This window comes from Nomascus leucogenys, chromosome 3 (assembly GCF_006542625.1).
Source record: "Nomascus leucogenys isolate Asia chromosome 3, Asia_NLE_v1, whole genome shotgun sequence".
NCBI classification, from domain to species: domain Eukaryota; kingdom Metazoa; phylum Chordata; class Mammalia; order Primates; family Hylobatidae; genus Nomascus; species Nomascus leucogenys.
In genome coordinates this window covers 41,399,925-41,424,716 of record NC_044383.1, presented here as the reverse complement: position 1 = coordinate 41,424,716, position 24,792 = coordinate 41,399,925, and the positions used below count along the sequence as shown (strand labels likewise).

The 24,792-nt window shown below is 39.3% G+C and overlaps 1 protein-coding gene across 11 annotated transcripts in view; it reads right to left on the bottom strand.

Annotated features, from left to right (window-relative positions):
• The window catches only part of CPEB3 (cytoplasmic polyadenylation element binding protein 3), a 248,131-nt gene that overhangs the window by 129,995 nt on the left and 93,344 nt on the right, over positions 1–24,792 (bottom strand). For 6 of the 11 annotated variants that reach the window (XM_012505798.2, XM_030809262.1, XM_030809264.1 and 3 more), the window contains 2 exons: positions 17,786–17,945; positions 6,015–6,071 (listed from right to left, as the gene is read on the bottom strand). In XM_012505798.2, coding sequence (XP_012361252.1) covers positions 6,015–6,071; positions 17,786–17,945 — 217 coding nt within the window. The remainder of the gene's footprint in view (positions 1–6,014; positions 6,072–17,785; positions 17,946–24,792) is intronic. The other 5 variants (XM_012505800.2, XM_003255220.3, XM_030809260.1 and 2 more) reach the window with 2 other exon arrangements.

Below are 24,792 nucleotides of genomic sequence, written 5' to 3'. Positions count from 1 at the left end.
GTGGCGCAATCTCGGCTCACTGCAAGCTCCGCCTCCCGGGTTCACGCCATTCTCCTGCCTCAGCCTCTCCGAGTAGCTGGGACTACAGGCACCCGCCACGGCGCCCGGCTAATTTTTTGTAGTTTTAGTAGAGACGGGGTTTCACCGTGGTCTCGATCTCCTGACCTCGTGATCCGCCCGCCTCGGCCTCCCAAAGTGCTGGGATTACAAGCGTGAGCCACCGCGCCCGGCCCATTTTCCAGAATTTTATATTAACAGGATCATCTAGTATGTATTCTTTTGTCTAGCTTTTTAACTTAGCATAATTATTTTGACAGTCATTTATGTTGCTGCATGTATTAATAGTTCATTCCTATTTATTTGCCAAGTAGTATTCCATTGTACGGATGTACCACAATTTGTTTATCCACAATGCTGCTCTGAATATTCGCATATATGTCTTTGTGTGGACATACATTTTCATTTTTTCTCTTGGGTAAATTCCCAGAACTCCTGCATCATATGATAGTTGCATGTTTAACTTTACAAATTATTTTCCAAAGTGGCTGTATCATTTTATTAATACATTCCAAAGAGCAGCGTGTGACACTTTTTAAAGTGCCAACATCACAAGATATTTAACAACTGAGAAAGGCCAGTAGGATCCAAAGACAGCGCATGCTTGCATGTTCCAAAGTCAAGTAATAGAAAGTATTTCATCCAGAGAAAAAGATTCACAAAGAAACAACTGGAACCACATCTCAATACAGCTATGCTAGCTTATGTGATGACTTACAGGTGTGCTGTCTTCAATTCCATCAGGAAAGCACCTATCTAAACGTGGCTGGGCGTGGTGGCTCACAGCTGTAATCCTAGCACTTTGGGAGGCCGTGGCAGGCGGATTGCCTGAGCTCAGGAGTTCGAGACCAGCCCGGGCAACGTGGCAAAACCCCATCTCTACTAAAAATACAAAAATTTAGCCAGGCATAGTGGCATGTGCCTGTAGTCCCAGCTACTCAGGAGGCAGATTCAGGAGAATCACTTGAGCCCAAGAGGCAGAGGTTGCAATGAGCCGAGATCACACCACCGTACTCCAGCCCAGGCAACAGAGTGAGATTCTGTCTCCAAATAAATAAATAAATGTAACCAAATGACTTACAGGTGTGCTGTCTTAAATTCTATCAGGAAAGCATCTACCTAAATGTAACCAATGTGAGATAAACTTATATTTTGGAAACTAATATGTAAAGAAAGAAAGATCTTCAAAGGTAATAATAAGGCTGTTGCAAACATTCACAATAGCAGCTCATATGAGCATTATCTACAAATAAGGCACTATGCTAAATAAGCGTTATAAAAATATATATATATAACCACTTTACTGATTGCTATCTCCATTTTACAGGTGAAGAAATCAGAGGCAAAGAGGAGTTAAGAATGTGGCCTCAAGGCCATATAGCTTGTAAAGGGGAAATGGGATCTACCTAACTCCAGATGACGCTTTTGGCTTTGCTAATTCATTGCTGCATCTTCAAGTTTCACATGTCTTCCAGCCTGCTTCAAAGACATCTTCCTAGAACTGAATGATACTATTCCTTAAGAAACACTACTCCCAGTTTCTGCTTTTGTACCTATCAAGCAACTTTCCAATATTTACCTGTTTTCCCAAGCCCATTTTCTACTTGGAAAAAGAGAAACTGACCAGTCAGATGGAGTGAAGACCAGGCATGCTGATTTTGAACATTAATTTGAACATAGATTTGATTTATGTGATGAATCACGGAGGCACCAGTATCCTTTTCTAAGGATCAACATAATAGAGGAAAAGTCACCAAGTCAGGCACCAATCCTACACAAGACCACGAATGCTAAACCAACTCTACACCTAGAACAAACTTGTTGAACCTGCGTCCCGCAAGCCACATGTGGCCCAAGACGGCTTTGAATGCGGCCCAAACAAATTTGTAAACTTTCTTAAAACATTATGAGATTTTTTTGTGATTTTTTTTTAAGCTCACCAGCTATCATTAGTGTTAGTGTATTTTATTTGTGGCCCAGGACAATTATTCTTCCAATGTGGCCCAGGGAAGCCACAAGGTTGGACATCCCTGACCTAGAATGTAAAAAAGAAAAAGAAAAAGGAAACACAGGCTACTACTAGTATTAGAAAAATATGGATGGTAGAACTACTACTACATATGTAGCTAGAAGAACTCTTAGCAGCCTTCCTTCTCCAATGGGAAAAATTAAAATACATTATGCAAACGTCGAGTGTTCTTGTTTAAAAGTAAGGAAGATTAAAATATTAAATTATTTTAATATTAAAATTATTAAACAGTTAGGAAAAAATATATTACCTGATTAAGTAGAAGGGGTATATTGCCTCAGAACTAACTTTATTTTGTAAATATTAGACAAGTGGCAGGTCTTAACTGATGGATTAGAGTTTCTTCCCCCTACCTCCCCTTCTATATTCTGTAATACTTGAGGACCTAATATTTTGAGAAAGGCCAAAATTTGGAATGTGCCTCTTGGGTTCCTCCATAAAGGCTGGCCTGCCAATTCTTACTATTAATAGATTCATGGTCTTGAACAAAAAAAAATCAGTAGACTCTTTGGTTTACACAAACCTTGCCAATTTTTCCACACCCTAAATGTCTGAAGGTTTACTGGTAACTCCTATTTGTCTTCCATAGTGGTATCCTATCTTTCTCTTCCAAGCTTCATTTTCTGTCTTCTAGATGATGTCAGCAGTGGTGATTCTCGGAGGAAGATATAACTGAAGGGCATGCACTAGGAACACCAAAAAATGGGAACTTGGCCAATTCAAAGCTGGAAAGTAGTACTGAGAAGAATATATATTATGACATCTATCTTTCCCATAAAGTCAGGAGAACTGAGACCATATCTTTAGGAGACAGGTTTTGGTGAGGTCAAGAAAGCAAAAAAAGGATGGAAGATTTTTTGGGAAACCTAATGAATGGCAGCTTTCCATAGAGACCTAGGAAGCACAAATTCACATAGCAAAAAAGGGTAAGAAAGAAAGAACTACAACTGACTCACATTTTCTTTTTTAAAAAAATTCAAACTGTCTCAATTTGCTATAATTTTCTTAGCCAATCCCTTCTTTTCTGAAAATACAGCTCAACTTCAACCTAGTCCCTTCAACAATCACAATTCTGAATTAACAATGTTTCAGGATTTGAGAAGATTTGTTACTTCTTCTCAATTATTCCTTTTTTTTTTTTTAAGATGGAGTCTCACTCTGTCACCCAGGCTGGAGTGCAGTGGCGTGATCTCGGCTCACTGCAACCTCTGCCTCCTGGGTTCAAGCGATTCTCCTGCCTCAGCCTCCTGAGCAGCTGGGATCACAGGCATGTGCCACCACACCCAGCTAATTTTTGTATTTTTAGTAGAGACAGGGTTTCTCCATGTTGGCCAGGCTGGTCTTGAACTCCTGACCTCAAGTGATCTGCGCGCCTCGGCCTCTCAAAGTGCTAAGATTATAGGTGTGAGGCACCATGCCCAGCAATCTCAATTATTCCTACATGAAGGTTGACAGAAAGGAAGAAGGATAGACCAGTCACGGACAAAAAGTGTTAGGGCAACAAATGGTAGGTATAAAAAGAAAGACCAGGTGTGGTGGTTCACACCTTTAATCCCAGCACTTTGGGAAGTCGAGGTGGGAGGACTGCTTGAGGCAAGGAGTTCAAGACCAGCCTGGGCAACATAGCAACACTTTATCTCTACAAAATATAAAAAATAAATACATATTTAAAAAAAGAAGACAAAAATAATAGACAGGTGTGTGTTTGTGCATATGCTACATATGTAAGTCACCAGATGGGCTGGGATCAACTGTACAAAAAGGAAAACAAGGTTTATCCCAGCAAATTTGTCAAAGTCTGCAGGTCCCACAAGTACCTATATGGAGCATATTTTTGTTCTGATCATCTCAAGCTGGAGTCAACTTTGAAAGAAAACTGATGGTATGTAATGTAAACATCAAACTCTGGTTGTTTGTATAGTTTATTTTAAGGAGACAACAAGGTTCTTTGACCTTGGGCAGCAATCACAGAGACATTCAAAGATTGATGCACTCTGATATCTGTTGCAACTATGTGTAACTCATCAACATTTGTTATAGAGATCAGCAAAATGGCCCTTTTGGTACTTAAAAAAAATTACAGAATAACAGTATCTTCATGCTGAAAACAATCATTAAGATTACCTAATAGCCCCCTTCTCTCAAGGATTGGAGAAATTGAAGCTAAAAGGGGGATTGCACAACATGAACAAAATGGAAAGAGCATAAATGAAATCTTGGATTTAAAAGCAGAGAATTAAAGAAAATCAAACCAAAGAGAATAAAAAGTTTTTAAAAAGAAAAATGTCTTTTAGCTCCTTTTTTTTCCCACAAAAAATCACAAACTATATCCTCTCCCTTTTGCAGAAGAGGATTCACATCATGTCAATTAGGTCTTTTCTGAGATACACACTCATTCCTTCAGGCAGACACACTACCATACTGTTCTTTTCTTTTACATTCAACTTTAAATCCCATAATCTAACTGAAGTCTTTTCACAATTAATTATTGCTCAAGTTCAGCAAGTTAGGCATGTTTATTAATTCCCATCGCACTAGAAAAAAAGTTAGAGGCAGCATAATCTAAATTTAAAGTGACCTTTCATTTAGAAGTTAGAAAATTAGAGGTAGATACTTTGGAATTCTTATTGTCGCTAAGACCATCCCCCTAACCCTGCCAAAAGGAAGGGATACTAGCAATCTAGAAAAAAATATGCGTGGAGAGGCTTAGGACCTGCATCATCAAGCACTGCCAGTGGTTCTCAGAAGTACTCATTGGTTGCATGTCAGAACCAAGGAGATGTGAAATATATATTTTAGAGATAACCTAAAACCTGCTCTAAAGAACTCCAATGACATTCAACATACCTACTCAAGCAAGAGGGAAAGCAATAATATTGTACACAACCCTAGATTTATCCAGTATGCCTCCCATGTGTATTGAGAGTCAGCTTGTATATCTGGGAAGATGAGAGGAGACAATTTGATATCACTCATTTACTAGAGGAGAAAACTTAAATTCTGAAAGATTCAATGGCTCATATACGTCCTTCTGAAAATGAACAATTTCCATTTAGAGACTGTTCTTCTGCAAAAGTATCTGATCCATTGACACTAGGAAGGAGAGCTGACACCACCCAGATTATTTCTTCTGGTGTTAATTAATATAATGACTTTCCAGTTAGTAAGTTTTTGCTGCTTTAGAACTTGATCCAACAATTACACTGACAAAACTGTTTCAAACCTGTAAAGCTGCTGACACATATACCATGCAAATTCCATTAATGGGAGACCCCTGGAGGTCCAGCTTGAAATGCCTGGCTATCTACCACAATGAAAAAATTCTGAGTTATGTATAAATAAGTTGATTTATTCATTCACATTACATTCTCTACCCCATTTCCTCTCTCCCTTCACCTACCTCCTTCATTCCTCCAACCCAATGGTATAGAGCAGGAGTTAGCAAACATTTTCTGTAAAGGGTCAGATGGTAAAAGTTTGGCCTTTGTGGGCTCTGCCTTTGTAGCACAAAAGTAGCCACAGACAATCCATAAATGAATGGGTGTGGCTATATTCCAATAAAACTTCATTTACAAAAACAGATCCAGCTTGCAGAGCTATAGTTTGCCAACCCTGGTTTGAAGCAGTAATTTTCAAACTTTAGCCTGAATCACAATCACACACAGGCTTGTTAAAATACAGACCTGTGGGCCTCATCCTTAAGTTTCTGATTCAATAGGCTTGTCATGGGGCCTGAGATTTTAATAAGCTCCCAAGCAATGTTGATGCTGCTGGTCCAGGGACCACACTTTGAGAACCACTAGTACAGAACAATGGTCTATACTCCTTTCAGCAGAAGGTTAAAATGTAACCAACAATCAAGAATGTAGAAACGACATGCTGCAAACTTGACTGCTAATTTAATAGAATATTTCATATGAAGACTTACTGTTAAGTGCCATAATATTATCTGTTCCTGGATGATGGAAATTTATCCCCATGCGTCCTAAAAAATAAAATAATTTTAAGCAAAAAGAATGCTTAATGTAATCATTTCAAACACATCTTAAAATATAAACATTACAAAAATCTAAAACAGATTAATCTATAACAATGCTATCAAAGGCCAAAGCAGTTACAACAGTTTTAAAAATAAAGTCATAAAACATACACACGAAAAGTCTTAAAACAAAGCCAAAGTTTCAACAACAAATAAAAAAAAAAAAGAAGCTTCTGTTATAATAGTCTGAAATTTAACACATCTCCTGCATTCCAATTTAAACATGCCAACTCCTTGGATTAAGCATTTTATTTAAACAACCATTTATACTGTCCTTCCATTCAACCAGCAAAAAGAACAAAAAAAAAAAAATAGATTCAAACAAGTATATAAATTTGAAGCTTAGAGAGAATAAAAAGAGAGGTTTCATAGTGGCTCAAAAATGCAATATAATAATCAGAATGGCAACCAGAAGGAAGATGGTAAAATTCATATAAGAGATAGAATGGGGGAAAATGATTGGCCTAAAAATCTAGGGTTCTGGTGGCTCTCCCTAACACTAACTAGTGATATGACCTTGAATATAATGCTAATCTCCACATGTTCATCCTTAAGTCTATAACAGGAGTTGTAAATGTCTGCTGACACAGCTGGCTTCCTGTTTTTGTATGCTTCTGAGTTAAGCATCATTTTTACATTTAGAAAGGCTTGTAAACACAACCAAACCAAAAATAAAACAAAGAAGAACAATATGTGACAGAGACCACGTGACCCGTAAAGCCTAAAATATTTACTCTTTAGCACTTCACAAAGTTTGCCAACCCCTGTCTATAAGATGTTAAGTCAGAAACAGATGCTTCAACTAATGGCCCCCAGGGGCAAGAATGGAAGATGCAGACATTTTTGTTATGTTTTTTTCATTAATTATTTGGGACAAGGAGGTGGATGTACCAAAAGGAAAATCAGTCTTACATGGAAAAAAAAATGTACTTAGAAAGCTTTCTTGACCAAATTCCTTCAACAAAATAGTTATTGAAACAATGCTTTTGTGTAAAGCTAATATCTATAAACTTGGCTCTGCAAGGTTTTAATGTTCAATTATGTCAAGGGTTATCATGAAATTCTCAAAAAACGTTCATCTTATTTCACTACCATTGTTTAAATAAATGTCAACAGTATTTTGGGGAGAAAGTATACAGAAAAAGCTGGAGATAAGGTTAAAATGATTGATTTTTACAACGTACACAGTTTTATATTACATAATTGCAAAAGAGTCAGTCATCATTTGATAGTAAACTCCGTTACAGGGGACTGGAGGCAAATAGCATTATTAAGTTCTTTTTGCCCAAAAGGAAAGCATCATAGTAGACAAAGCAGGGCATTTGCCTTAAATAAAAAGGGAGAATCATGAATTAATAAACAAATGAAGTTTTTGCCTAGACAGGACCATCCTGACTTCTTATCGCTCCCCAGGCTACGATAATTTGTAAAAGGTCATTTCATATTAAGAGGTAGGGAAGGCCGGGCGCAGTGGTTCATGCCTATAATCCCAGCACTTTGGGAAGCCGAAGAGGGCAGATCATCTGAGGTCATGAGTTAAGAGACCAGCCTGGCCAACATGGTGAAACCCCGTCTCTACTAAAAATACAAAAATTAGCTGGGTGTGGTGGTGGGTGCCCATAATCTCAGCTACTTGGGAGGCTGAGGCAGGAGAATCACTTGAATTCAGAATGTGGAGGTTGCAGTGAGGCAAGATCACGCCACTGTACTCCAGCCAGGGCGACAGAGCAAGACTCCGTCTCAAAAAAAAAAATAAAAAAGAGGCAGGGATAAACAAAACCCTCCCAAGTGAAGCGTCACTTGTATTGGTGTGTATGTATGTATTGAATGAGAAAATCTTAAATACATCCATAAATAAGAAAATCCACCAGAATTTGATGGATTCTGATAAAACTGTTCTAACTTTATCATGAAGCATTATAGAGCTTTCAATGAAAATTTTTAGTTTTTATTGTTTCAAACCTTATTAGGAGAAAAATGTTTCATCTCTCTCTAGTCTTGCAGAGACAATTTTGCTAGCATTTGTAATATAGTAAAATTATTTTCTTAGATTAGATCATGTTTTCTATTAAAAAGCCATGAGTAAAATCTAAAAGAATCATCTATTTTATTTTTTATAGATTTCATAAACCTTTTCATATTTACTAGAAGCTAATTATTGGGAATTTCAAAAACTACCCCATTGTTAAAAGATACATGTACTGTATCTACATATAATTGTTCTATGTGCCTCACGTTTTTTCAGTTCCTAAGTCATTTTAGAGTCCCTGAAAATTATAGTCGGCAACAAGTGTTATCTCCTACCACCACCTTGATCAGAACCTATAATAGGAAAAACTGTCACCAGAACAAGGCTTTGACTCAGAAGGGAGAAAGTATATTCTCATTTCAACTAGCTATCTCAATGTTCTCGCCATCATTTTTGGATAATCAAGACCTTATTTGGATTCATTATCATGAAATATTAATATCTATGAAAACTATATGTGATTTACTCTAAACCAGCTTTCACCCTTTTCTGGGGTATTCAAATATAACAGTAATTAGCCAGTCACTGGAAAGTCTACCTAAAAGCCCATCAAGACTTCAAAATCACTGCCCATCAGAACTTAAGGAAATCGCATATATGGAGGATCTTTTCAAACTTTAACCAAGGAATATTTAGAGGAGGGTGTGCTGTCTGAAAAGTTAGCAATATTCCCTAAATATTCCTAGAATAATAATAAAGAGTTATCAAGGAAATCACGCAAACCCGAATTTAGCTGATCCTTATTTGACTTCTTCTTTCCTGTGCCTACCATTTATGGTAAAGAATTATGTAGTTTACAACCACTAGATCAAATTAAGTTTTTACATGTTTCTATAACTATTTAGTTTCCCAAACGTAAAGGGGTACCCTTTTTGTCCTCCAGAAGTTAAACACACCTACATGGATCCTTTTTGACCCTTTCGATGAGCTCCTAGAACTTTTCAGCTTGGAAAGATGAAACTGAAAGGAAGCTTGGTAGTTTTCAAATTATTATTCTCTATCTTACGCTGATTACTTCCAACCTAAACTTTCTTATGATGCAGTAAAACAAGAGCCTTAGGCAGTGTTTTGCAGATTGAAGGTATCACTAATTGGTGAAAAGCAGAACACTTTTTTACCTTTCCTGGTATTCTCTCTAATCTTTGACCTCTTTGACTTCAACAAGTCTCGGGATGAAAGTGAGCAACAAAAGATTTTATAAGAAACTCCAGGCTGGGCACCGTGGCTCACGCCTGTAATCCCAACACTTTGGGAGGCTGAGGCAGTCGGATCACGAGGTCAAGAGATGGAGACCATCCTGGCCAACATGGTGAAACCCCATCTCTACTAAAAATACAAAAAAATTAGCTGGGTGTGGTGGCATGCACCTGTAGTCCCGGCTATTTGGGAGGCTAAGGCAGGAGAATCGCTTGAACCTGGGAGGTGGAGGTTGCAGTGAGCCGAGATCGTGTCACAGCACCCCAGCCTGGAGACAGAGTAAGACTCCGTCTCAAAAAGAAAAGAAAAGAAAAGAAACTCTGGATCAAGAAGGCCAAATCCATCAGAATCAATTATCTAAATATAATCTAATTTTTCCCCCAACTAATACTGTAATTTTTTAAAGTGAAATCATTCACAGCATCTTTAAGCTAGTTTCTTTACCTCCTCCAAAAGTAATTTTTAGATTATAAAATGCAATATATTTTCATTGGAGAAAAATCACATAATGCAGAAAAATGGAGAAAACAAGCTCACCAAGGATAACATTATGTTAACATTTTGATTTACAGTCTTCCAGGTTAGGGAGTGTATATGTGTAAAGGTTTCTTTTCTAAAATTGAAATTATTTCATAATTTTTTAACTTAATATATTGTATATCTTAAGTTTTACAGTTATTAAGGAATTTTGGAGGAAAATAAAATATATAACAGCAAAAGAAAAACCGATTCCAAATTCAGAAGAGGCCATTTCTTTTTTCTTCCCTTTGTCCAACAAATACTGCTGTTTAATCAGCTGCGAAAATAGAATCAAGTGTGTGACATCTGGTGATTTTTGTATAATGTAGTCTGGTGCTGCCAGCGTGACATTTTGTCACCTGTCCATGGTCTGCTATTTTTAAATTGTTCTTGTCAGCTAGCTATCTTTTAAGTATAGTGTAAAATACAAGGTTTCAAAAACTGGAAGGCATACTTGGTTTTACTGAGTTAAATGATGCTGTGGAAATCTGAGACTGTGTCCCACTTTCCCCACTGCACAGGATCTGATAAATAGGGATGAGAGGGGATGAAGGGAGAGGTTGGAGAATAGGGTTACATATGGTTATTCGTTCTGTTAAAATCAAAGTCTCATAAGCTCAATTCACATTCATATTTAAAACACTAGTTATATTAAAAAAAACCCTACGTCTATCATGATTCAAAGTTTCAGAATCCAACTAAATTCATGCTTTTATGAGTCCAAAATAAAAACTGAAATTTCTATTAATTCATAATTAATTACAAAAGTCATCTCTTCTACAATATGTTATGAGATAGGGAACAACTGCTGTACCTTCCTCTAATCACTCCCTTTGCTCTAAAAAGGCAAGTACTTCAGAAAGCTTCATGTAACAGAATGTTAGTGCCACGTTTCAGAAAGACTTACAGGTAAAATGCATATTCTACTGGGTTTTATTTCCCACTAACTTTCTCTATAAAGTTAGAGAGACATTCCTTTAGAAAAGTATCTTAAAAATGTAATACTGTGGCTGGGCGCGGTGGCTCACGCCTGTAATCCCAGCACTTTGGGAGGCCGAGGTGGGCGGATCACGAGGTCAGGAGATCGAGACCATCCTGGCTAACACGGTGAAACCCCGTCTCTACTAAAAATACAAAAAATTAGCCGGGCGAGGTAGCGGGCGCCTGTAGTCCCAGCTACGCGGGAGGCTGAGGCATGAGAATGGCGTGAACCCCGGGGGGCGGAGCCTGCAGTGAGCCGAGATTGCGCCACTGCACTCCAGCCTGGGTGAAAGAGCGAGACTCCTTCTCAAAAAAAAAAAAAAAAAAAAAAATGTAATACTGTGATATGTAAAAATATAGTAAACTGTTTTTTAATCTCCTTTAAGGAAATTATAAACTTTGATACTATAATATTCTAAATGTGTTCCAAATAACCAATAATCAAAAGCTGTGAGCTTAGACCTGAGGTCAAATCCTAGTTTATTCACATACCAGTAGTGGGTAATTTTTGGCAAGTTGTTAAATATTTTGTGCCTCTGTTTCCTCATTTAATAAAGACTGTACTCGAGAACAATTAAATCACAATTCCCTGCCTGGCGTGTACTGGTTCACACCTGTAATCCAGGCACTTTGGGAGGCAGAGGTGGGCGGATCGCTTGAGCTCAGGAGTTAGAGACCAGCCTGAGCAACATGGAGAAACCCTGTCTCTACAAAAAAAAAAAAAATACAAAAAAAAAAAAAATTAGGTGGGTATGGTGGCATGCACCTATAGTTCCAGCTACTCACGAGGCTGAGGTGGGAGGAGAGCTTGAGCCCAGGAGGTGAAGACTGCAGTGAGCTGAGATCGTACCACTGCATTCCAGCCTGGGTTACACAGATTATTATTATCAAAATAATAATAATCATCATCATCATCACCATCTTTATCTTTTAAAACTCAGGTGATTTTTTTTTTTTTTTTTTTTTTTTTGAGATGGAGTCTCGCTCTGTCACCCAGGCTGGAGTGCAGTGGCACAATCTTGGCTCAAAGCAAGCTCCACCTCGTGGGTTCAAGTGATTCTCCTGCCTCGGCCTCCTAAGTAGCTGGGATTACAGGCGCCTGCCACCACATCTGGCTAATTTTCGTATTTTTAGTAAAGGCAGGGTTTCACCATGTAGGCCAGGCTGGTCTTGAAGTCCTGACCTCAAGCGATCTGCCCGCCTCAGCCTCCCAAAGTGCCAGGATTATAGGCGTGAGCCACCATGCCTGGCCGCTAAAAACTCAGGTGATTTAAATGCTATGCTTAAAGGATGATTACACAAATTAATGGGAGGGTACTTATACAAATCACTCAGTTTCTACTTACTGTCTCTGCCCCCAAGAATGTACAAAACAAGAACCATCACTTCTTGCTGACTTAGAACCTGCCTCCTAACAGTTTGTGTAATCTGCTAACTTTCAAACAAGATAAACAGATATGGGCTATCAAGGGAAATAACACAAAAATAGAACTGAGCAATAATTCAAGCCATAGAAGTAAATAAAGAGACAGTATATTTTTCTGGAACAAACAAGCAAATAAAATGTAATGAAGACGTATTTTTCTAAAATAAGAGGACCTCAAAATTCCGTAACAGGAGACAAATTTTGTGAAAGGCTGTACAATACTAAATTTAAATTGTGATGAATAAAGAAAAATGCCTCTATAACACCAAAGGGGTGGCATTACCTCTTCCATTTTAACACCAAAGGGGTGGCATTATCTGCTTTAAAGCACTATTACTGAAAGATAAGCTATTTTTCTCTAGACACTCTCAGCATACTTTTGAAAAGCAAAGCTTTCAATATCAGTTCTCAACTGACACCTGTTCTTTTCATTTTTCAAATCTCAGTTCCATGAATGGTGAGGGAAGAGAAAATTCAAATACACAAAAATGTTTTACTAGGCACGAACCCCCAGTAGTCAGCCAGGCCTATTTTTCTGCTGTAAGAGGGAAATTGCATGGGATGAAGAAAAAGTAACTCCTCCTTGTTTTTGCCAAGATGCCTGCTATACTGGGCTTCCCCAGTTAGGGTATACGATCTTACTTCTCTGCTCAATGTGCTATAGTTGGTATTTCCTTATTATCCTTCTGGAGTTGGGAGAATATGATTAATCAAACCTGACCTGATGACCATGAGTTTTCGGAGTGGTTCCATAGGAGCTTAGTGAACCTGCATCATAGGTAGAAAGTCAAGGAACAGCTATAAAGAAGATAATAGGGATGAATCTTTTTCGTTATCTCTTACCCCACCTCTCTCAATGCCATTAATCCCCTTAATCCTCATAGTTATGAAGAAAGTTGCATTTTCCTTCAATCCACTAGAAATGAGAACAGAGAACAATTACTCCCCCCTACTACATCTGCTAACCCAAGGATTTCTGTACTTAGAGAAAGAAATAAGAAACAGGGCCAGGGCCAGTGGCTCATGCCTATAATCTTAGCACTTTGGGAGGCTGAGGTGGGAGGATTGCTTGAGCTCAGGAATTCAAGATCAGCCTGGGCAACATGGCGAAACCCTGTCTCTACCGCAAATAGAAAAAATCAGCCAGCCATGGTGCCTGTGCTTCTAGTACCAGCTACTTAGGGAACTGAGGCAGGAAGATTGCTTGAGCCTGGGAGGTCAAGGCTGCAGTGAGCCAAGATTGTGCCACTGCACTCCAGCCTGGGTGAAAGAGCAAGAACCTGTCTCAAAAAAACAAATAAATAAAATAAGAAACAGCTGTAATTAGAGCATTACCCTCTTCAAAAGCCTCCTTTCTCATCTCTGAGGCATTCTCTCAAATGAAAGGAAAAGTGTATGTAAGACATAGTAAAAAAAAAAAAACCCAGGAGAGTATCACCTTATTCTGTTACAGCCAAGCACGTAGTTTGGGATCTTTAAAAAGCAATAAAATAAAATAAAATAAAATAAATTAGTCCGGCTGGGCACAGTGGCTCATGTCTGTAATCCCAGCACTTTGGGAGGCTAAGCCTGGCAGATTACGAGGTCAGGAGTTCGAGACCAGCCTGGCCAATATGGTGAAACCCCGTCTCTATTAAAAAATACAAAAATTAGCCAGGTCTGATGGCACATGCCTGTAATCCTAGCTACTCAGGAGGCTGAGGCAGGAGAATTGCTTGAACCAGGGAGGCAGAGGTTGCACTGAGCTGAGATCCCGCCACTGCACTCCAGCCTGGGTGACAGAGCGAGACTCCGTCTCAGAAAAAAAATAAATAAATAAAAAATAAATTAGTCCAATTTTTGTTTAAATATGCATTCTGTGATCTGATTAATGCTATAGAAGATATTTTTCAGTGTGCTGTGAAGAAAGTTCAATTCAGCTTTTCTTCCATATAATTTTTATCATGGGGGATGAGATAGAGAAACTTTTAAAATTTCCTACAAATATTTTCAAGGCTGGTCAACTGAATACATGACCAAAAAATTATTAAAGCTTATTTACTTTACTAAAACAGAAGTCTCATTATCTCCTAAACTTCCTATTCTGTTATCTCCCACGCTAATCCTTTTTTCCCCTGAATCAAGAGGATAGTTGAATAAAGGGATTTTTTACTGAATACATTTCTAAGATAAAATATTATTGTGAACATATTTTTACCATGTTCTTCAAGTACATCTTAAAGTACTAGATATCCTATTTTATTATATATTTTTTACATCATTCAGATATACAATTGGAAAACCAAAATAACCGAAAAATTATTTTCCTTTCTCCTTTAAGTGGCTTTGAAAATGATAAGACATTTATCCTTCAATAATCACTACTTATGAAAAATATAAAATTTTGACAACTTGCACCTGAAAAATTTCAACATTTAGCTGCAGTCTACTTGGAAAGAAGTCAATACTCTAAGGATACCATACTGCTTCCAGCAAAAACTTGTGGATAACATTTGAGCAGTTTCTAGTGCCAGGGACTTTATTTGATCTTCGCACTCACTCTATGAAGTAGGGAATTTATTTTAACAATAAGAACACACTGAGGCTTTGAAGAGGTTAATTTATCCAGATTAATAGGCAGCCAGAGGCAGAGATAGAATTCACACCCAGGTTTCACTGACTACAAAGTCAGAAAGACTGAGTTGAAATTTCGTCTCCTATATGGAGAATATAAAATATCTGGAAGAATGTTAACAAAACTAATAACCTTTGTTACCTCTAGGTAGAGAGTCTCTAGTGATTTTTTTTTTTCTTTTGAGAAAAAGTCTCGTTCTGTCGCCAGGCTGCAGTACAGTGGCGCAATCTCGGTCACTGCAACCTCCGACTTCCTGGTTCAAGCGATCACCACGCCCGGCCTCTAGTGATTTTTTTTCTTTTTTACTTTCCTTTTCATCCTTTTACATACTATTTGGTTTTCTTATAATGAGTAAAAATGTATTTTTTTTCTGAAAAACAAAGGAAATTAAGCTCTAGGAAAAAAAAAACACCAAAACAAACAAACATACAAAAACCAGTTACTCTGGGGCCAATCGGGGTGGCACAGGCCTGTAATCCCAGCACTTTAGGAGGCCAAAGCAGGCAATCGCCTGAGGTCAGAAGTTCGAGACCAGCCTGGCCAACATGGTGACACTCTGTCTCTACTAAAAATACAAAAATTAGCTGGTAGTGGTGGCAGATGCCTGTAATCCCAGCTGCTCAGGAGGCTGAGGCAGGAGAATCGCTTGAATCTGGGAGGCAGAGGTTGCAATGAGCTGACATCACGCCATTGCACTCCAGCCTGGGCGACAAGAGCAAGACTTCGTCTCAAAAAAACCAACAAAATCCAGTTACTCTGTACTTGAGTTTTGAGACCCTCAAAATAGCGTTCCCCATGTTCAAGTGGGAGTAAAGGATATTGAAAGTAGGAGGAGGCTGGGCGCAGTGGCTCACACCTGTAGTCTCAGCACTTTGAGGCCAAGGCGGGTGGATCACCTGAGGTCAGGAGTTCGAGACCAGCCTGACCAACATGGAGAAACTCCATCTCTACTAAAAATACAAAATTAGCTGGGTGTAGTGGCACATGCCTGTAATCCCAGCTACTCAGGAAGCTGAGGCAGGAGAATCGCTTGAACCCAGGAGGCAGACGTTGAGGTAAGCCGAGATCACGCCACTGCACTCCAGCCTGGGCAACAAGAGCGAAACTCTATCTCAAAAAAAAAAAGGAGGAGGAGGAAAAACCAGATAGTATAGAGGGAAGTGCTTCTGAACAGACTCATACAGAATCCACATGGCAGGTCCTCTAGCCTACCATCCTTCTCTTAAAGCTCAATCCACTTAAATGTTTATCTCTTTTGACCCAAAGACTCACTTCGAATTTACCTTAAGGAAAAGCTATGTGCAAGAACTCATCCATGGCAGCATTACCTAATAATGGAGGAAAAATTGGAAACAACCTAAGAGTCTAAAGTCAAGGCCTGGCAATAAATTACAGAGATCTGATAGAAGCATGGATAATGCTTATCATATGGGAATTAGACAAAGAATACACCATCACAATCTTTCTTTTATTTTTTAGTTACCTTTTTGTTCTTATAATTTTCTCCACTTTTTAAAGTCAAAAATTTTTTTTAATATTTTCCTTAAAATGCAAGTATCAGCCGGGTGCAGTGGCACTCCCAGCACTTTGGGAGGCTGAGGCGGGCAGATCACTAGAGGTCAGGAGTCTGAGAACAGCCTGGCCAACATGGTGAAATCCCACCTCTATTAAAAATACAAAAACTAGCTGGGCGAGGTGGCGGGCACCTGTAATCCCAGCTACTTGGAAGGCTGAGGCAGAATAATCATTTGAACCTAGGAGGAGGAAGTTTCACTGAGTCAAGATTGTGCCACTGCACTCCACTGTCTCAAAAAAATAAAAAATAAAAAAAATAAAAAAAAAACTCGCTTTCCCCAAAAATCCCTTCTTTTCTTTATAACCTATTGACTACTTTCTTTTCACTGGAAAATGAGGAAAGCAGAAGAAAATCATGAGTGTGACAAGAAAATGATGAAAGAGATTTCTGGTGTGGCTTGAGGAAATGAGCATCAGGTGTTCAGTCATTCACACTATAATATGGGCCTAGAAAGAACCAGAGGGGATTGAATTTCTCACAATTTTGAAAGACATAATGGTTCATACAAGATGGGCATCCCCATGACTACCTCTTCATAGTTTCGGAAATTTAGATCTTAACCCAAGTATAATGGATATTTCCATAGGTAATTTGCATTACACTATTTTTAAATATCATAAGGTCTCTAAAAAGTCCTATAACCCATAAAAAGAACTATCTGTAATTATGAATTAAACACCAACATCTATCCTGAATTTACAGAGGCTGTAAAAACAGGAAGTCCTAATATTGCTAACTTTGAGACTTTCTGCCTTATATTTAACCCAAAACACTTATATACTTTCAGATATTTTTCTTGTGATTTGGCCTCAGAGACTGCAAAGGGTCACTAGGTGCCCCTAAGCCTGTATAGTGATACTTCCTATACTAGGAAGGTGATTATGCTTTAATAAAATAGAAGTCCTTTATATGCAGTTTTCTGAAGCAATCTTTGGAGACTGCTTTACTAACTCTCACAGCTCCTTGCAGTATATATACATGGACTTAAATGAATTATGCAGGTTCAGCTGAAGATTCCAAATGCACAAAGCCCAGAAAACCTGGCTGCTGGTCTCATGCTATTAACTCATAATGTGACTAACCTCAGCTACCCAATTCATGCTCCTGCCAGACATGACTGATAACAATCCACCTTGATTATTATAGGTAGCTGAACCCAGGTTAAAAAAAAAATCAACTTTAAATACATTCCACAATGCTTTACAGAAGCAAAACAAAAACAAGCAAACAAAAAACAAACCAGAAAAATCAAAATTATTAAAAAGCTGATTTTTGCTGAAAACACCAAGCAAGAAATGGACATATGAATATTCCTAACCTGCAAAATGATTCCTCCACATTATATCAGCGAAACTCATTGGTGGGCCACTGGGAGGGTAGTGTTTACCTTTCAGAGGCTCATGATCAGTCCTTATCATATCCATTAAGGAGTTCTCCAACGAGTGCAAGTTAAAAGTATCATAGGGCCTACTCCGGTCCTAAAAATAAAAACAAAAACAAGACAATACATAAAATTACTTCATAAAATTAACACCATATCATTTGCTTCCTGCTGTGGACTGATGACATGAATGAAAGTTACAGAGAGCCCCAACAGCACACAGTCTTTCTTTTTGTTTATTTATTTACTTACTCTGTAGAGATGGGGTCTCACTATGTTTCCTGGGCTGGTCTCAAATGTCTAGGCTCAAGCAATCCTCTTGACTTGGCCTACCAAAGTGCTGGGATTACAGACGTGAGCTACCATGCTGATCCTGCTCTTTTCATTAAAAATAATGACTTGTCACACCTGTAATCCCAGCACTTTGGGAGGCCAAGGTGGGCAGATCACTTGAGGTCAGGAGTTCGAGACCAGCCTGGCCAACAGGGTGGAACCTCGCCTCTACTAAAAATACAAAAATTAGCTAGGTATGGTGGTGTGCACCTGTAATCCCAGCTACTTGGGAGGCTGAGGCAAGAGGAATCACTTGAACCTGGAAGGCAGAGGTTGCAGTGAGCTGAGATCACACCACTGCACTCCAGCCTGGATGACAGAGCAAGACTCCATCTCAAAAAAAAAAAAGAATAATGACTTGGCAACATTAAGTTTAATACAAGTCTCCATAATTAATTAAATTGCATCATTTTCCCTAATATTCTATAATGTAATGTAATTCAGAGTGACTTTCTTGCAAACAAACTAAAATAGTAAATTTAAAAGGAAGAGTCAAGTTAATTGGTTTTGCTCTCTACCCTCCACCCAATAACCTTATTGTCAAATGAACAGAGATGTTTCCCCCGCAGAGAAAGACCACAATTTTTTTTTTTTTTTTGAGACAAGGTCTTGCTTTGTTGCCCAGGTTGAAGTACAGTGGTGCAATCATGGCTCACTTCAGTCCCGACCTCCTGAGCTCAAGCAATCCTCCCACCTCAGCCCCCCTAGTAGCTAGGACACGTGCCACCATGCCCAGCTAATTAAAAAAAAAATTTTTTTTTAAGAGATGGGGTCTCACTATGTTGCCCAGGCTGGTCTGGAATTCCTGAGTGCAAACAATAAAGACCACAATTAAGAACTCAAATGGAATCATTTTCCTGAAAAACCAAAGGGTGACTATAACTTCAATGAAAATGTATTGGATACCTTTAACATTTCCTTTTTTTTTTCTTTCTTTTTTTGAGACGGAGTCTGGCTCTGTCGCCCAGGCTGGAGTGCAGTGGCTCAATCTCGGCTCACTGCAAGCTCCGCCTCCTGGTTTCATGCCCTTCTCCTGCCTCAGCCTCCAGAGTAGCTGGGACTACAGGCACCCGCCACCACACCCGGCTAATTTTTTGTATTTTTAGTAGAGACGGGGTTTCACCGTGTTAGCCAGGATGATCTCGATCTCCTGACCTCATGATCCACTGGCCTTGGCCTCCCAAAGTACTGGGATTACAGGCGTGAGCCACCGCGCCCGGCCTACCTTTAACATTTCTGACCAGTAAGTTACATATATTGGATACACTTTTTAAAAATAAAAATGTGGCCAGGCGCAGTGGCTCACACCTGTAATCCCAGTACTTCGGGAGGCCGAGGTAGGCAGATCATGAGGTCAGGAGACTGAGACCATCCTAGCCAACATGGTGAAACCCTGTCTCTACCGAAAATACAAAAATTAGCTGGGCGTGCTGGTGCGTGCCTGTAATCCCAGCTACTCAGGAGGCGGAGGCAGCGAATCGCTTGGACCCAGGAGGCAGAGGTTGCAGTGAGCCGAGATCACACCATTGCACTGCAGCCTGGCGACATAGCAAGACTCCATCTCAAAATATAAAAATAAAAATGTGTTCAAAGTTGTATTCATGAAGATAATGGCAAAAAGAAAAAAAAAATTTTAATGTGTCCAAAGTACGAAAATTACCTTTTGAAAAGCACTCACACGAAGAAACCTTAACCTAAAGGAGTATTTTCAAGATGTTAGATTCAAAAACATTTTGAAAATAGAACTCTAACGCAAACTAAGTAAAGAAAAAAGTATTATTTCACCACATTTCACTCAAGCCTTCAGGAAACTATCACCTACAAACTCTTCTTAGTACTCTGAGCCTCAAGGGAAACACAGTTCACGTTCTAAGTTAATACTAAAGAGCCGGACGCGGTGGCTCATGCCTGTAATCCCAGCACTTTGGGAGGCCGAGGCGGACGGATCACGAGGTCAGGAGATTGAGACTATCCTGGCTAACACAGTGAAACCCCATCTCTACTAAAAAATATACATAAAATTAGCCGGGCATGGTGGCGGGTGCCTGTAGTTCCAGCTACTAGGGAGGCCGAGGCAGGAGAATGGCGTGGGCCTGGGAGGCGGTGCTTGCAGTGAGCCGAGATCGTGCCACTGCACTCCAGCCTGGGTGACAGAGCGAGACTGTCTCAAAACAAAAAAAACAAAAAAACACACATACACACACACACAAAAAAAAAAAACACAAAAAAACTAAGTTAATACTAAAGAACGGATCAAGTTTGCTTTGGTTAAGAAAAGTAAGATAAGCATACATCTCAACAACCAAACCAAGTCAAACTACAGTGATGAGAGATTATTTTAAGGGTCTTGAGCAGTCTTTTCCAGCCTTGCACTTGATCATTTATCCTCTTCTATGGACAACACTCACCCATTACCTATCTCTCCCGTTGGATAGGAAAGAGATATGGAATATTTTCTTTGGTTCTCTACTTTGGTCTGTATACAATCTAAGAAGGTCTTTTCTTTTAGATTTAAAGTCTTCCTGCAGATCATTTGTTTTGCTTTGGGTTCAAGTTATTAGTGGAAACTCTAAGGAGTAAAGCTGAATTTCCAGAAATGCAGGCTTATCTGTACCCATAAGAGGTGTCTATCATATACTTTGTCCAAAGAAAAAGCCAGGGGTAAAGAAGTATGCTGATGAGGAGGCAAAATGATAACCTATTTCTGGCACTAACAATCCCAAAATGAATTATCTAGGAGCCTTCTATCACATCCACACTTCTAACTAGAACTCTGAAGACATGAGAGTGTTTCCGAATAGACTGACATGGTAAGGGAACTATAAGAAAAGGCTATTTGAAGGCATTCAAGAATCTTTCCAGACAGGACCGTTTATTTTTTCATTTAATTATTGATAATCCCTCAAGGTAGATAACAATACACCCATTTTACACATGAAGAAGGCAAGGTTCAGAGAAGATTCAAGAGCCCTCAATGCCAAAACCTAAGGAGTATAAAAATCTGGCCAAAGAAATTAATTAAATCCATGGTTACTTCTATAGAAAAACAGCACTGTAACTAACTGCACATTACAATGTTTTAATGTAACAGTGAATTTCTATCACAAATGGATATCAGACATTAGATGACTACCTGTCAGGAAAATTAAAGAGGATTTTGGGAGGAGGGATTCATGTAACTAAATTGAAATGGTTCCCAAACCTGTCAGACTGTCAAAAATCACATGTAGAGCCGATTAAAACACAGATTCCTGGGCTCCAGCTCAAACCTACTTAATAATAATTTAAAACAAAATAAATTCTATAACTGGCTAGAGCCACTAAATTGGATGATTCAAGTTAAGCCTTTTACACCCATGATTCTGTTCAGTAAAATTAGACAGTAAAGTGAGGGCAGGGAATAGTGTGAGCAGCAGGCAATAAACAAGCCTGGCCTAACTTGCAGAGGGTCAGTTTTGCAGTCTTCTGACTTACTGAGTATTAGAGAAGCAGTTGGTGGCCTAGTTTTTAAAAGCACAAATTTTAAAATCAAAATCCAATTTTCAAATTTTGGCTTTCCCACTTACTGGCATGTCACTTTGAATATGCTTCTAAGCCTTGGTTATCTTCATCTATAAGATGGGATAATTTTCCAGGTGCAGTGGCTCACGCCTGTAATCCCAGCACTTCAGGAGGTCGGAGCGGGTGGATCACGAGGTCAGGAGATCGAGACCATCCTGGCTAACATGGTGAAACCCCGTCTCTACTAAAATTACAAAAATTCAGCCAGGCACGGTGGCACGTGCTTGTAGTCCCAACTACTCAGGAGGCTGAGGCAGGAGAATTGCTTGAACTGGGGAGGTGGAGGTTGCAGTGAGCCAAGTTCATGCCACTGCACCCAGCCTGGGTGACAGAGCAAGACTCCGTCTCAAAAAAAAAAAAAAAAAAATTAGCCAGGTGTGGTGGCAGGTGCCTGTAATCCCAGCTACTCCAGAGGCTGAGGCAGGAGAATCCCTTGAACCTGGGAGGTGGAGGTTGCAGTAAGCCTAGATCACACCACTGCACTACAGCCTGGGCAACAGAGTGAGACCCCGTCTCAAAAAAAAAAAAAAAAAAAAAAAAGGGTGGGGGATAATTCTCTCTTCATGGTTTCTTCAGTACTAAATACAGAACATACGGGCATCTGTACCATGGTGGCTACCATAATATTAGGGAGAACACAAAAAGATTTCTGTGATGCTATCTCAAGAGTACTGAAAAATGAATTTTTAAATCTAGCAGTTCACAGATACTAACCTAACAGGGTTCACTTAATGCTCAACAGATGAAAATATATGACATGTGAAAGGCATGATAGAATTTGTACAGGCTTAATTAAACAAACTTCAGGCCTCTAGAGTTCTCATTAAAATTAATTCCATCCATGCCTCATCAACTTATATTTGATGCATACCATTCATCCTTTTTGTTTTAGAAGTGGTAAACGTTGCTGAAATAAGTGATTAACCAGGAAGTCTGCAAAAAACAGAACAAAAAGGATAGAAAAAACAGAAAAATCTACAGTGGAATTCATCAACAGAAATTATGTATACAGAAAACTAGGCCACAATTTATCATTCAATGACAAAAGTTGCAAGTGGCAACTAACCTGTTAGGCCTTTTTTTTATAAGTTTTGTTTCCCAATGTAGAGAAACAGGAAAACATCATTATTTGTTTTTAACAAGCAAACACACCAAGAAGTATTAGAACATCTATAAATAATGCAGCCCATTACTGACTCTTTTTCTTTGAAGATAACCAATGAAGATGTTGTCAGTTAGTTGTACACAGAACAGCTCACCTCCACTGCATTAGTCCTCTCTTTCTTCCCTCAGCTGGATTTAATAGTAATAAATTTATCAAGTATTTAATATGTGCCTGTCACTGTTCTAAGGTATGCTATATGCATTATCTCACAGCCCTATTAAGTAGGTAGCTTTTGTCCCATTTTATAAATTAAACAAGTCACTGGGCGCAGTGGCTCACTCCTGTAATCCCAGCACTTTGGGAGGCCGAGGTGGGAGGATTGTGACGTCGGGAGTTTGAGACCAGCCTGGCCAACATAGTGAAACCCCATCTCTACTAAAAATACAAAAATTAGCTGGTGTGGTGGCACGTGCCTGTAGCCCCAGCTACTTGGGAGGCTGAGGCAGGAGAATCGCTTGAACCCAGGAGGCAGAGGCTGCAGTGAGCTGAGACCACGCCATTGCACTCCAGCCTGGGTGACACAGTGAGACTCCATCTCAAATAAAATAAAAATAAAATAAAATAAAAATTAAGTCTTGGAGGGAATAAATAACTGGCTCAAGGTTATGGAGATGGTGAATGGCAGAGCCAGGGCTCAAATCCAGTCAAATCCAGACCGTGTTCTTAAGGATTCTCATTGTACTGCTTCCTTGACTTCCTCCTATTCTCTCTAGCCTTAAATCCTTTTTACAAACACTCCCTTTAACTTAATCTATCCAATCCAGAGACAGGTTTCTTTGGCCCCACCCTGCAACACAAGCAACTTGACCCTCACTTGCCCTTGGTCAATGACCTTTGCTCAACTGACAACTAATTAACCTCAAGAAGTAGTTTGATCTACCTCTGTACAATCCCAAGTCCATCTCTAACAGCCCTATCCCATTCACCTGCCCTTTTCTTGGAAGAGGAATCCAGAACCCCTTGCTACCCTTTCTAGCTTATACCCAGACATTTCCTCTGCTAGACATACAAAGTGGAAGGCTGAAAGGGCCAACAGCATCTGGGGATAAAAGTAGCTCTGGAACCAAATGATAAAATTAACCATGTGCTAGGCACTGGACTAAATGGTTTAAAGTTCTATCTCCTTCCTCACCACAATCCTGCAGAGTAGGTATTGTCTCCATTTCACTGAGGAAAACTGAGGCTCACAAAGGTTTATGTAACTGTTCAGTCACAGAGCTAATCAGAAATAAGGACATAAAACCAGGTCTGTGACTCTCAAGTCCATACCAGTAATGTTCTAACGCTTCTACACTAACTAGCTGCAGTGTGGCCCATGAACAATGGAGGCTTAGTTGGGAAGAAAGGGACACAGACAGGACCAAAAATCAAAAGGATGGTAGATGTCTGAAAGAGCTAGGAAAAGATAAATGTAGTCATAGAAAACAGAAAAACTTTTTAAAGGAATTCCTAAGGAAGAGTTTTCTATTTATCACATGACTGCAACATATATATGGATAAAACATTCCGAAGTTAAATGCATCTAATGCATAAGAAATGACTAACTGGCAGGGCATGGTGGCTCACGCCTGTAATCCCAGCACTTTGGGAGGCCGAGGCAGGCGGGATCACCTGAGGTCGGGAGTTCGAGACCAGCCTGACCAATATGGAGAAACCCCGTCTCTACTAAAAATCCAAAATTAGGCATGGTGGCGCATGCCTGTAATCCCAGCTACTCAGAAGACTGAGGCAGGAGAATTGCTTAAACCTGGGAGGCGGAGGTTGAGGTGAGCCGAGATCACACCACTGCACTCCAGCCTGGGCAACAAGAATGAAACTCCGTCTCAAAAAAAAAAAGATTAGGGCATACAGAGAAATTATAGATTTCCCATCTTTTTCTTCCTGA